Below are 15,082 nucleotides of genomic sequence, written 5' to 3' on the forward strand. Positions count from 1 at the left end.
CACATATTCAGAGCTGGCCCAAAATTCACAGCTCCTTCTGTTCAAACCATAATAAAAACATAAAACACGTAGTTACATTCTAGAAACGTTAGGGTCCGTCTCTATGGGCCGAGGCGGTTGCAATGCACCTAGTCTTGCGACTCTGGGACATTTCTAAATGTTGTCATTTTCGTGATGTCAAAATGAATTGAAGTTATTGCAAATGTACGAGGCCGTTTCTCGGTCCGATAACCTTCTAGAGCCACAACTCACCACGCACTATCGACCTGAGCTCTAGAACAGGTTTCAAAAGTTTCAGAACTCTAGGTCTGACGGTTCTTTAATAGTTAGAACAAAATTAACTATTGCAGGCTCTGTCTGTCTCTACGCACCACACTGTGTCCCTCCGTCCAAGCTGTGTGTGTGTGTGTGTGTGTGTGTGTGTGTGTGTTTTTCTTGGAAATGTTATGGGAGACAAGACTGATTTACAGTTCATGAGGGTTGCCTGATCGCACATATTACGTTTTGGAAAGATCTGACTTTTTTTAACCCTTCAAAACAGCCCCTATGACACCAATTATGGCACTTCCGGTTGGCACAGGAAGCTAAAAGTGAACACATATCCTCATTGGGGTATGCTTTTACAGAATCCTGAGTTTTAAGTGTTTATGTTAAGAATTGACCGATATACACAGGGTTGAATGCAGTCATTTTCACATTTGCAGGTTGTGTACATCAAAACACCTTTTGGGTGAATTTAACCACTTCCGGCTGCTCCAGGAAGCTTAGAATCAACACAGGTAGACCTCATAGTGGCCTGATGGATTGTCATTGAAGACAGGTTCATAAGTCATTCATAACACACATAGGCTTCAGGTTGAATTTAGGGGTGCAGGCAATGTATTCCTATGGGGAGAGAAGTCAGTGAAAACTGTTTGATGTAAACACCTTCTTTTAACTGTTAAGAGTTCATGCACGGTCAAGGTTAGGCTTGCACAGATCGGGAGGACCTCAGGAATGTTCCTGAGGTCGAATTGTGCTTCTAACCCTAACTGTTCTCCTGCTGTCACCCAAAAGCACCTGCAATTTAAGGCCAGGCTTCATTATGAGCTCAGACCGAGCAAGCTACGGTCTAGCGGGGCATCTCTTTGAACTCGGCACAGCCTAGAGATTATGGTAATGCCATTGCAGGCTCTGAGTGTCTTTAAGCACCGCACTTTGTCACTCCATCCTTGCTGTGTGTGTGTGTGTGTGTGTGTGTGAGAGAGAGAGAGAGAGAGAGCTGACATCTGTTGGGAGAAATGACTGATTTACAGTTCATGAGGGTTGCCTAATTTATTTATTTTACCTTTATTTAACTAGGCAAGTCAGTTAAAAACAAATTCTTATTTTCAATGACGGCCTAGGAACGGTGGGTTAACTGCCTGTTCAGGGGCAGAACGACAGATTTGTACCTTGTCAGCTCGGGGGTTTGAACTTGCAACCTTCCAGTTACTAGTCGAATGCTCTAACCACTAGGCTACCCTGCCGCCCCTAATAACACATGAAGTTTTGAAAAAATCTGACCTTTTAAACCCTTCGAAACAGCACCTATGACACCATTTAAGGCACTTCCGGTTTACACAGGAAGCTGAAAGGGAACACATATCCTCCTTTGGGTAGGCACTTATAGAATATTGAGTTTTAAGTCTATGTTAAGAACTGACTTATTTACAGAGGGTTGAATGAATGAGTGTGTGTTATTTCAGAAAATCACGGGGGAAAAAAATCAGAAATCTCGCAGAGCTCGGAAACACACTTCAAAAAGATTAGTCTGAACATGCTTCAACTGGATCTGTAACTTAAAATTCTCTTAAATTACGATAGATAAATGGCTGCTTCTTTTTTTATTGACACCGTAGGTTCATTTACTTTGACGTGAAGCGGAAAAATTTGCGGTCTATTTTCATTTTTGACCCAGAATCCCAGAAAAATGGCCATAACTCAAAAACCGTTGAGGCCTCGACTCCATCTTGTTCGGGGCCAACTGCCCATTATGCCAAACCGATGCTCACCAAGTTGTCTTCAAAGTCTTTCCCGTTTAGGAGAAAAGGCCACGTCGTGATTGGTGACGTTTTGTACATTTGCAATATGATTCCATTCGCCCTCTTGTGGGATTTACCAGGACAGCGGAAAAATGACAAAAATTTGACAATTTTATCAAACGGAAACCGAATGTCCGAGAGACTTCGTTTGATGACTTCCTGGAAGATCATGCTTCACCGTAGGGATGGTGCCAGGTTTCCTCCAAACGCGACGCTTGGCATTCAGGTCAAAGAGTTCAATCTTAGTTTCATCAGACCAGAGCATCTTGTTTCTCATGGTCTGACAGTCCTTTAGGTATCTTTTGGCAAACTCCAAGCGGGCTGTCATGTGCCTTTTACTGAGGAGTGGCTTCGTCTGGCCACTCTACCATAAAGGCCTGATTGGTGGAGTGCTGCAGAGATGGTTGTCCTTCTGGAAGGTTCTCCCACCTCCACAGAGGAACATTGGAGCTCTGTCAGAGTGACCATCGGGTTCTTGTACACCTCCCTGACCAAGGCCTTCTCCCCCGATAGCTCAGTTTGGCCAGACGGCCAGCTCTAGGAAGAGTAATTTAAGAATGATGGAAGCCACTGTTTTCTTGTCAGCTGTGGAAACTTATATAGACAGGTGTGTGTCTTTCCAAATCATGTCCAATCAAATGAATTTACCACAGGTGGACACCAATCAAATTGTAATCAAGGATTATCAATGGAAACAGGATGCACCTGAGCTCAATTTCGAGTCGCACAGCAAAGGGTCTGAATCCCTATGTAAATAAGCAGTTTATTTTTTAATACATTTGCAAACATTTCAAAAAACCTGTTTTCGCTTTGTCATTATGAGGTTTTGTGTGTAGATTCTAATAGATAACTGGAAGGATTTAGCTATGTACAACCATTTTCCATCTAGCTAGATGGTCATCTACATGTTGCCATCGATACATATGTCTATCATGTTAAGGTATCTAGCCATGATTTTCAATAAGGAAGAGAAGGAGGCTATGCTGACCGAGATGCATGCTAGCCATTTCAGAGTGAAGTGCATGGTTGCTAAACATCAACCTACACTTCTTCTGGCGTGAGATTGTAAAGGATGTGGTTAGCTGGGCATGTGAAATAACCTTTTGTTTATCAATCACATTCTATTATACATGAAATTATTATGTTTTTAATGAATGTCATATCAGAGAGCACACAATGTTTCAATTTGTCACGTTGTGCTTGAAGGTAAGTACCTGTCTAGCCTGCCAGAAGTTTGAGAGGGTGAAGACTGTGGCGCCGGAGTTGAAGCCCATTAGTTGTTTCACCATGGCACATGGGGGGTAAGTGTCACAATTCACATTTTGCCCTGATAAATTGTTTTGTAATGGTTGCTTTATTTGTTCACAGCAGAGTTCAATATTGTAGAATGTGTATGTGTCAGTATCCTTACAAACATCTGCATATTGTATGACACAAATACAGGTAGGAATAAAGTCATCTTCTCTCTAACACTTTCAAATGTTACGGGTTAACCTCATCCGACCCTTCACGAAATCCAGGAAGGGCAACAGCTGGTGTCTGACGGCAACCGAACAGTTTACCAAGTGGATGGAGGCAATACCCATTAAGGCCAGTAAAGGAAGAGAACGTGCTTAACTCTAAAATGTCCTTCTGTAACCCATTAAAAAGGGTGCTTGAAACCAAAATGTGATTTTCATTTAGTATGATACCCATCAAGGACGAGACTGGCGAGGCCACCACGGCGATGATGGACATCTTTAACACCCACGGTTCTCCTGAGGTCATCTTGACTGACCAAGGTCGTGAACTCTGAAACAAGGTATGGATGTTGTAGGTTATATTCTGTCACCAATGGATTGTTTTGCTTATGTTTTACAATTTAGTTTTTGTTTTTCCGTCGTACATGATCAGACATACACTACATGACCAAAAGTATGTGGACAACTGCTCATCAAATATCTCATTCCAAAATCATTTACATTAATATGTAGTTGGTCCCCCCTTTGCTGCTTTAACAACCTCCACTCTTCAGGGAAGGCTTTCCACCAGATGTTGGAACATTGCTGTGGGGACTTCCATTCAGCCACAAGAGGTCGGCACTGGTATTGGATGATTAGGCCTGGCTCGCAGTCTGCATTCCAATTAATCCCAAAGGAGTTCAGGGCTCTGTGCGGGAAAGTCAAGTTCTTCCACATCGATCAACAAACCATTTCTGTATGGATCTCACTTTGTGCACAGGGGCATTGTCATGCTGAAAGAAGAAAAGGGCCTTCCCCAAACTGTTGCTACAAAGTTGGAAGCACAGAATCGTCTAGAATGTCATTGTATGCTGTAGCGTTAAAATGTCCCTTTACTGGATCTAAGGGGCCTGGCCCAAACCATGAAAAACAGCCCCAGACCATTAATCTTCCTCCACCAAACTTTACAGTTGGCACTACAAATTGTGTCAGGTAGCGTTTTCCTGGCATCTGCCAAACCCAAATTCTTCCGTCGGCCTGCCAGATGGTGAAGCCTGATTCATCACGCCAGACAACACTTGCGCTTCCACTGCTCCAGAGTCCACTTGTTGAGAGCTTTACACCACTCTAGCCGATGCTTGGCATTGCACATTGTGATCTAAGGCTTGTGTGCATCTGCTCGGCCATGGAAACCCATTTATGAAGCTACAAATGAACAGTTCTTGTCCTGACATTGCTTCCAGAGGCAGTTTGGAACTTGGTAGTGAGTGTTGCAACTGAAGACAGACAAATTTACGCGCTTCAGCACGTTCCCATTCTGTGAGCTAGTATGGCTTACCACTTTGCGGCTGAGCTGTTGTTGCTCCTAGACGTTGCCACTTCACAATAACACTTAACGTTGACCAGGGTAGCTCTAGCAGTGCAGAAATCTGACACAGTGACTTGTTGGAAAGGAGGCATCCTATGACAGTGCCACGTTCAATGTCACTGAGCCCTTCAGTAAGGCTATTCTACTACCAATGTTTGTCTATGGAGATTGCATGGATGTGTGCTCTATTTTTTTTTTATACCTGTCAACAACGGGTACCTACCTTCAAACTCAGTGCCTCTTTGCTTGACATCATGGGAAAATCTAAAGAAATCAGCCAAGACCCCAGAAAGAAAATTGTGGACCTCCACAAGTCTGGTTCATCCTTGGGAGCAATTTCCAAACGCCTGAAGGCACCACGTGCATCTGTACAAACAATAGTACGCAAGTATAAACACCATGGGACCACGTAGCCGTCATACTGCTCAGGAAGGAGACGCATTGTCTCCTAGAGATGAACGTACTTTGATTTGCACTTTTCGCACCAATCCCAGAACAACAGCAAAGGACCTTGTGAGGATACTTTTGTACCGGTTTCCTCCAGTATCTATATCCACAGTAAAACAAGTCCTATATCAACATAACCTGAAAGGCCGCTCAACAAGGAAGAAGCCACTGCTCCAAAACCGCCATAAAAAAAGCCAGACTACGGTTTGCAAATGCACATGGGGAAAAATATCATACTTTTTGGAGAAATGCCCTCTGGTCTGATGAAACAAAAATAGAACAGTTTGGCCATAATGACCATTATTATGTTTGGAGGAAAAAGGGGGATGCTTTCAAGCTGAAGAACACCATCCCAACCGTGAAGCACGGGGTGGCAGCATCATGTTGTGGGGGTGCTTTGCTGCAGGAGGGACTGGTGCACTTCACAGAATAGATAGCATCATGAGGGAGGAAAATTATTTGGATATATATAAGCAACATCAAGACAATAGCCAGGAAGTTAAAGCTTGGTTGCAAATGGGTCTTCCAAATGGACAATGACCCCAAACATACTTCAAAAGTCGTGACAAAATGGCTTAAGGACAACAAAGTCAAAATATTGGAGTGGCCATCACAAAACCTCAATCCCATAAAAAAATTTGTGGGCAGAACTGAGAAAGCACATGCGAGCAAGGAGGCCTACAAACCTGACTCAGTTACATCAGCTCTGTCAGGAGGAATGGGCCAAAATTCACCCAACTTAAGCTTGTGGGAAGCTTGTGGAAGGCTACCCGAAACATTTGACCCAAGTTAAACAATTTAAAGGCAATGCTACCAAATACTAATTGAGTGTATGTAAACTTCTGACCCACTGGGAATGTTATGAAAGAAATAAAAGCTGAAATAAATAATTCTCTACTATTATTCTGACATTTCACATTCTTAAAATAAAGTGGTGATCCTAACTGACCTAAGACAGGGATTTTTTACCCCCCTTTCTCCCCAATTTCATGGTATCCAATTGTTAGTAATTACTATCTTGTCTCATTGCTACAACTCCCTTACGGGCTCGGGAAAGACAAAGGTTGAAAGCCATGCGTCCTCAGAAACACAACCCAACCAAGCCGCACTGCTTCTTAACACAGCGCGCCTCCAACCCGGAAGCCAGCCGCACCAATGTGTCGGAGGAAACACTGTGCACCTGGCTACCTTGGTTAGCGCGCACTGCACCCGGCCCGCCACAGGAGTCGCTGGTGCGCAATGAGACAAGGATATCCCTACCGGCCAAACCCTCCCTAACCCGGACGACGCTAGGCCAAATGTGCGTCGCCCCACGGACCTCCCGGTTGCGGCCGCCTGCGACAGAGCCTGGGCGCGAACCCAGAGTCTCTGGTGGCACAGCTAGTGCTGCGATGCAGTGCCCTAGACCGCTGCGCAGACAGGGAATTTTTACTAAGATTAAATGTCAGGAATTTTGAAAAACCAAGTTTAAATGCATTTGGCTAAGGTGTATGTAAACTTCCGATTTCAACTGTCTTTCCTACCCCCTCCTCCAAGTGGTTGGACCAACCAGACCCTCAAGACTGCCATGGGCAAGTCCCTTGACGTACCAGGAACGATGGGAGGACAACATGAAGGTAATTCTCTTTGCACACAACAGCAGCGTCCAGGCCTCCACCGAGTACTTGCCCTATCACCTGCTGTATGGACAGGAGCCTGAGGTAAACAATGCAATTGCATATACCCTGTCCCCTTTTAACTCTGCTCCTGTTCTCCTAACACTGATATTTTTTGTCTTCCTAGGGTTACCTCGGTGGAAGCCAGCAATCTTCTCCAGTTGGACGGTTAACCACTGAAAGCTCTGACGCCATACACTTCGTTGAAGCCCAATAGACAAAGTATGTTAAGCTTTGGTTGACATTTGAAAAAGCAAGAAATGGTAGTTATGCTGAGCTTATAAACATCTACCTCTTCAATTTACTTTGCAAAAATGACTTTAGGACCATCGACTGTCCGAGCCACCCAGGAGGTATCCCATCCACCAGAGCCAGTGAATTCGGACCAGTCTGATTCTCAGAGGGGGACCCGCTTGAAGTGGGCTATACTTTCAAAAACGGTTAAAGTACATATCTCCAATTTATAACAATGCACTAATCCATACATTTTCTCACAGTAAAGTGTAACCTGTGTGTTTGCTTGTTTACGTCTCTGTCTCCTACCCTAAATGTTTTCACAGCTGTTTCACAAGGTGTTTTTCATGGTTGTAAATTGTACGGTATCCCTTGATGGTATTTGTTAGTTCCACATTATTCATTGTTGTATCCTAGGACCTACAATATATATATATATATATATATTATTCAACCACAAAAGGTGTACTGATGAGCTATGCGAGAGAGAAAACAATTAAATCAGAAGAGGACAAATGAAATAATATTATTTCAGTGTAGATAAAGGAAGGTCAGCTTAAAATAAAAACATGGCAGCCAGACAAGCCAGTGTATGACTCAAACGGATTTGCATATGGAGTGGAAATTAGCTGACTTTGATCTGTAAGGTGAGTAACTTTGTGTCAAGCAGATTACACCTGTTCTTTGCTATTTCCGAAAAGTAGCAATGTTTAAGACATGGATTTCATGTTGGAATGTTAACATGGTACCCAAAAGTAGTTTGAAGTAATGTTGTCATCTTATTAGCTAAACAAAGGCTGTTTAAACAGCAAAATTGTCATGGAAATCAGCCTTGTTTGCATAGCAGGGATGGAAATAATGTAATTTAGGGGGTAATGTTTTGGGCTGGGGGCCATTATTTGGCATAAAACATCTTAGGTTCTTACCTTAAGGAATAATTTCCCCTTGCCCAAGAGAATTGTTTAAGAACATTGCATAGAGCCCTAAATTATTTCCTTAGGTAAGGGCACACTTAATCCTGAAGGAGTTTTACGGTAGTTTGAAGGCATGTATAGCAGAAAGAGTATCTGGTTACCATGGAGACGGCCTGATTCACTAACTAAACCTCCTTAAAAGAGAGAATTTCTCGCTCACAAAATGAAAGCTATTTTGCTACAAACAAGATTGGCTAACCAAATTGCTTCAGAAGATAAAATTAACCGCAATAAATGTGATTTTTCCCAACTTGTTTATATTTCTTTCTAGTACGTCAAGCTATCTTACAGAGTATATATAGCCAGCTAGTTTTGTAGCCATGGATTGTGCACCTTCCATTGTTTAGCTAAGTAGCTGGCTGGTTGATGTTTTCCTTTTGTCACCAGTGCAGATTAAAAGGAACAGTCACCTCCACAAATGCTGTTGACATTGATATCCATGCTGAATGAAGCACTTAAGGGTGCCCATGAGGTCCTTTAATTTAAGGGGGAAATTGACCTTAAAATGAAGGAAAAGGAAATGAAGGAAAAATAAAATTTACTTCAGGTGTTTTATGCAACCGGGCCATGCTCCTTTATTGATGTTACTTTTTAAACCCACTTCAAAAAAAATCAGTGTAGATGAAGGTGAGGAGACAGGTTAAAGAAGGATTTGTAAGCCTTGAGACATTTATTATGTATGGGTGCCATTCAGATGGTGACTGGGCAAGACAAAAGATTTAAGTGCCTTTGAACAGGGTATGGTAGTAGTTGCTAGGCGCACCAAAGCTGCTGGGTTCTTCACGCTCAACAGTTTCCCGTACAGTGGAGAACAAACTAGAGATGGTGGGTGTTGAAAACTTCTTTCTTGTGCTTTTTGAGGTGGAATGACGCGTTATTAAATCTAAACCTGTTCCAATAAAATAACACTTAAGGCCTGGCTAATGTGTGTCCATAAGAGGACAACATTGCTAGCTGCTAGATGAACTTGGCATGATGATGGGTAAACAACCTTCATTGAAAGCCCAAGCATGGCAACGCTGCCATTCAATGAAGATGATTTAATACCCCAGGCAGCTTTGGTCATAGGCCTCCATGACAAACCCAGTGCTGGCGTTGAAGAGAGGTCTACAGCTTCCTTCATCTCCCCCTGGGGACAGCTTGTGGCTGAGTAAACAGCCATTTGGACCCCAGTCGCTCTCGGCTGTGACTTCTTCCATGGAATATATGCAGCCCGAATTAACGCTCTGATGACACACAGCCATCTGTTGTTGTGTTAAGTGTGCGAAGGCATGAAGTGTTGAGAATTCACTAGCTCGTTCTCTTTAAGGTCCGCAAACGTGCACGCGCACACAATCTCCCCTCCCACACTAGACAACCTGAAAAGGCAGAACCAACCAAAAGCCTTTCAGTTTTCACTTCATGGAACAGAGCCTCAGAATGAATTAAATAATAGGCAAAGGGAGAGGATAGTAACAGGAGGACAAGTCAATGCCTCTTTTCTCTCACAGTGTGGTGCACCTCTGAAGCCCTCAGATTCCTCCTCGCACAGCGCACGGACCAATAGATTAAAACTGCATTGCATACAGAGCTAAGTGAATAGCACTAAAAATACATCCTTTTCACTGCCACATGAAAGGGGCTGCCTTTCCCCTGTCCACTATTGAGCAGCCACTGATTCCAAGACAAAGGCTACACCTCCTCAAAGAGGCAAGGGGGAAAAAAATAGCAATCATACAGGCAATTATTTTCCAATCCGCCTGCAGCGGGCGATAATGTCAGCTCTCCTCTCCGCTCTCCCTAAATAAGAGGGGATGGGCATCAGTGCTGCAGCCCGGCTGCCATTAAGACAAATGGGCCAATCTCCAGAATGCCTTGCTTTCTTCCAGTCAGTGTGATAGGGCGTCCCTGCAGTGAGGTTGAGCCAGTCTGGGTACATACAGTATAACGACAGTGAAAGACAGAGGAACACAGAAAGGGATAGGCTTATGCTCTGTGTTCATACGGACATAGGCATCGTAGCCTGGTAGCCAGATCTAGGCCGAGTTTGCCTTCAGCCAACTCCTTTGTTGTCGTCATGTTTGGAAACAGATCTGGCTAACCAATAACCACCAGGTGGCCCAGGCTAGGGACATGGAGTTAGGCCTACTTTTCATTACTATGGCAGAGGCATAGATAGTCTGTTCTGTGTACACATTCCATTTAACCGATAGCCAGTCTGTTTCTCCTTTAGCGTTGCTAAGCCAAAAGGAGTTAGCTAAAGCTAGAATGGACTGGCAACCAGGCTAAATGAGGCTCGGTGTACATTTACAAGGGTACTGTAGTATGTTGCTGGGCCCAGCCTTTCACATAACACAACCACTCTGATATTCTACACAGCTCTGGACAGGCATCAAAAAGAGTTGGAGTACAGAGAGAGGGGGGGAGGGAGTGAGAGAAAAAATAAAGTGATAAGAGGGGAAAAGATGGAAGGGAGAGGATAGAGATAGCTTGAACAAAATAACACTGGAATATTTTTCCAATTCTGTCCTGGGCAACCGAACCGAACACAGCATTATATTACTTACGCCCCAGTTGCATACAGCCCAACAGATTGAGAGGGATAGACAATAGGAGCACTAAAGTACAAATAAATAAATAAATGAAAGGAGGACAGACGAATAGGGACAGGTGAATAGATTGAGCAGATAGTTGAGAGAAAGAGAGTTACCTATGAATTTACTAGAGAGGGGAGGGAGAGCGAAATAGTTTCCTCCTCCACCTGCGTTGCTGTTGTATAGAGCCTGCAGTCTGTCTGTGCAGTTTAAGATTTTGTTTTAAAAGAGCAACTTAATAATACATCCCCTTTATTTCTACAAGGTTGGAGTGAGCAAAAGAAAGAGGAGAGATCGCGTGCGTCAGTGGCGTAGCGCAGTTTCGCAGGGTCCCCGCGCCAGGTCCGAGCAAGGCAATATGTAATACAAATCTCCAAACCTTTTTGTTTTGTTTTGTAGCACTACTAAATGCTCTAATTTCGTTAGCATTATGACCCGTTTTCCTAGATTTAGAACAGAAAACAACACTTCGAAAGCAAACATTATCTCTTAGGTCTTGCACGGCAAACACTTCCATTGCTTAAGCATGTGTTGCGGAACAGTGATGAAAATATTTTTGCAGAATATTGAGAGAAAAAAATAAGTTTAAGGGCGTAAGCCATAAGTGACAGAGTTGAGAAGCCACTGACTGAGTTGACAACAGATACTCAAAACAGACACGTGTCTTTAAAAATAAAAAGTTCAATACAAACATTTGCAAAATATGGGAAAGGATTCATTTGAATATCCCTCATAAAACAACCAGTCTGTCAGATTTGTCCCACTCTTACGGAGTTGAGTTGACATTAGACAAACATTTGATATATCTTTTCTTTGTTCTTGTTCATTCACACAGTAGCAATTTAGTTTTCCTCAGTTGCTTTATGACTTTAAAACCTAGTTAAAAGTCACATATTTGAACCAAAAATAATATTATATTTTAATCTATCAGGCAGAAGGAGTTGACAGTTTATAGTTGAGACTATGGTGATTCCAATATTGTTAGTTTAAATCGATCAAAAGTAGAGAACTTTACAGACCATGAGTGTTCTTGTGGCACCACATGCAATGAGGACATGGGTGGGAGGGTGTAAAGCTTGTCGGGGCTACGGGTTGGGTGCTACGCCAATGGTGTGTGTGTGGTAGTAGCTGAAGACAGTGCAAAGCTCTGGCCTCCCTGTGGTGAGGAAGAGTGAGTGGAGAATCAACCATTATGACCGTGTCATTACACAGCCAATACGTGATGACATAAGTGTGCATGTACTTGAAGCCTAGGCTATTCATGCACAAAAGGTCCCATTGAGAAATCACCGTAGGCCTAATGACTGAATAACAAAAGGAGGTCTTCCCTGTGCAGTAGCCTAGACCTAGACTGTGCTGAACACAGGCCTCTACGATGTTTGAATACCCAGCCACCTACATGCTTTGAAATAACTTACGGATTACTTCACATTAATAAATAAGACGAGGTGGGCAGAGGTCTAGCAAACAAACACGACGACAACAACAAGGCAACAGTAAACATGTCGTCCCCCACAAATGACGCAGTTAGTGAGTGAATGGGTACCAGGCCAATATCTCCTCGCTAAATCCTACACCACGAAGAGGGAGATCATCTTGGTAAATTAATTAAGATAACATGGGTTTACGGATTGAAAATGCAGACCTAGTCAAACCATTTCAATAGGACGAGTGTGGGCAGACTGGAGCTCTCACTACATCGAGTCGCTGTCAGTCGATACTGTAAAATGTTAAACCCTTACCATGTACCTATGTTTGTCCTGTGTAAAATCGGGCCTGTCTTTGTTTGCTGAAATCCACACCGACAGTTTCCTAGTTTCTATTGCTCTAAAATGGCAACTCAGCACGAATGCCCAATTTAATCTCAGATTACATAGGGTAATCTACGTTTTAGAGCAATTGAAACTAAGAAAAGGTTGGTGGTTGTATTTGACAAAAGTTTTATTAAAAAGTATGGATTTCAGCAAACAATGACAGGCCCGGCTTTACATAGGACAAACATACGTACACTGTAAGCGTTAAGATTTTAAAGGTATCAACTGACAGCGTCTCAACGTAGTCGGAGCTCCAATCCACCCACACTAGTCAACGCTCAACTCCTTTGTACGTTGAGATTTCTCAGCAAAGATCAGGTCCCCTCAATCCATACTAACCGGATTCATTATGATCTAAAAGGCAAAACTGATCCTAAATCTCTTCTCTCCTAGATAGTACTGACACGTGAAAGGACTGGGTGAATTTCAATCACATTGTTTTGCATTTTTCAAACTATATGCTGAGACAACACACACTCCTTACGTTATAAATTGAAGAAGGACGTATCTCTGCTACAATGTCAAGCCTTGTTAAGTCATTGGTGAAGGAAAGGAGACGAGGTAAGGAAGCTATTTCAGTCTACAGAATAGCCTGAATGTCCTCGACCTTGCCTCCTAAGAACCTTGCTACCTGAGGGACAACAGTGCCTAGTCACCACGGCTTTGTCTGCTGACTCACATCTGAGGCTTGGCTTATATATTAAGCTACATACACACTATCTTTCTCAGCTGAGAAATCTGACCTCGTTCTACATCCTCAAACAATGGTTGAATGGAAAGTGTCTGAAGAGTAGAGGCAGAATAATTTATTGTAATTATGTGACAGGGTTGCAGTGCCATATTTTGAGGGCATTGATGATGGGATGTTTTTAACAGAGATGGGCTTCACTGAGCTTTGACGTGTCAAATTGGTTTCAATTAACATACAATGAAGAAGAGTGTATGGAATTTATTGAAGAAACTGATGTGATTTGTTTGGGATATATCAAAAACAGGTACACGTACTCCATCTAGTGGTCATATCTTACATGAAACAAAAAGAGAGCCAAGATCTCAATAACATGTAGCAAAGAGATCAGAATTCAATACCACTAATGTAATAATCTCGATTAAAATGTGTAGGAAGATTGTCACGGTTTGAGCTAGCTATCATTTTACATATTGAAACGAATATTTGCTAGCTAACATAGCTACTGTTACATTTGCTTACTTTGTAGCTTGTACCATTTACTGTAACGTTAGCTAGCCATCTAAAACGTGTAGCTTCGAGTTAAAGTAGATGGCTAATAAAACTGGAGAGTTTCAGAAGATAGCTGACGTTACTTGTAGCTGGGACAACAATAACGTTACAGAGGTGGCTGTCTAGGTCAAAGTTTCTAGGGATGAGGTAGCTAAAGCGTTAGCAACTTACCCGTCCAAGTTTTTTGCTCGGGCTGCCAGTAGTATTTATTTCCGAAATGGTCGGTGCCCACATGTTCTTTTATCACCCCAAAGCTCCGGCGTAATAGACCCCCGATCCTGCTCATATTGAATATGATATAGCTATCGGGCTCGTATTTTTCACCACACAACCTCCCCTATCAACGCATGTTCAATTGGATTTGTTGTTAATGCAATCTCCCGTATCTAAAAACAGACAACAGTAAGATATGTTTTAATTGGATGGCAGAATCAGAGGAACCAATCAGTGCACTTGTTATGCCAGCGAGGTCTCAAAAATCCTGACGTAACAACATGGCCGCGCACACCCCTTGTTGGCTGGAGCTATACTAGCTTGCTAAATGAGTTTAAATAAAACAGACAGCGTGAAATTTGGCTGATTCAAATTATTTCATTGACTTTTATAAAATTCAGATCACAGAGATTTATTGTACACAAAAAAGTTTGCAAAACTGGTTTAGTAGCTAACGACATTGAATTTGTACATGGTTAGCCAAGCTAGTTATGCTCTGCTAGCTTTAGAACAACCATAACAAACAGTCATGCTAGCTAGCTAAATTATTTAAATATACATATATTGAGGGAAGTTGTTGGGGTTTCTAACAGCAAGACAGGCTGGACTCGACGACACACTTTGCCTGAGACGGACAGAGTCAACAATGAGGGGGAAAGTTGGCCAAATTATCATCCCATCAGAACACTATTCCATTGTTTCTTTGATGGATTCCCTTTTATACGTAGGTTTGAAGGATGCTTGTTTCCCAAAAAGAAAAAAAAGATGCTCGTTTCCTGATGTGTAGCCTATTTAGTAAGTAAAATCAAAGTTTATTTGTATCATTAAATATGAAATCTCTCTTCACTCTGTCATTGGTAGTAGGTCTGACAATTGAGAACATTATTTTGTTATGATTACCATATAGCCTAGGCCTATAACGTAATGCATTTTTCCTTCATAACCTGAATTCAACATAACTTGATACATGAGCCAGCAACCTACAACAACTCAACATGGACATGTGTTGCCTAGGTAGCACATCTTTAGAGTCCTGGTGCTGTTGGAAGCTAACCCTCTCC

General features: G+C 42.5%; 1 protein-coding gene across 1 annotated transcript in view; it reads right to left on the minus strand.

Moving 5' to 3' along the window:
- Nucleotides 1–14,768, minus strand: part of ndufaf2 (NADH:ubiquinone oxidoreductase complex assembly factor 2) — a 39,112-nt gene extending 24,344 nt beyond the window's left edge. The window contains exon 1 of the mRNA XM_036980090.2: nucleotides 13,980–14,768. Coding sequence (XP_036835985.1) covers nucleotides 13,980–14,094 — 115 coding nt within the window. The 5' untranslated portion in view covers nucleotides 14,095–14,768. The remainder of the gene's footprint in view (nucleotides 1–13,979) is intronic.
- Nucleotides 14,769–15,082: the final 314 nt, after the last annotated feature.

This window comes from Oncorhynchus mykiss, chromosome 6, assembly GCF_057628025.1.
Source record: "Oncorhynchus mykiss isolate SJ-2025 chromosome 6, ASM5762802v1, whole genome shotgun sequence".
NCBI lineage: Eukaryota > Metazoa > Chordata > Actinopteri > Salmoniformes > Salmonidae > Oncorhynchus > Oncorhynchus mykiss.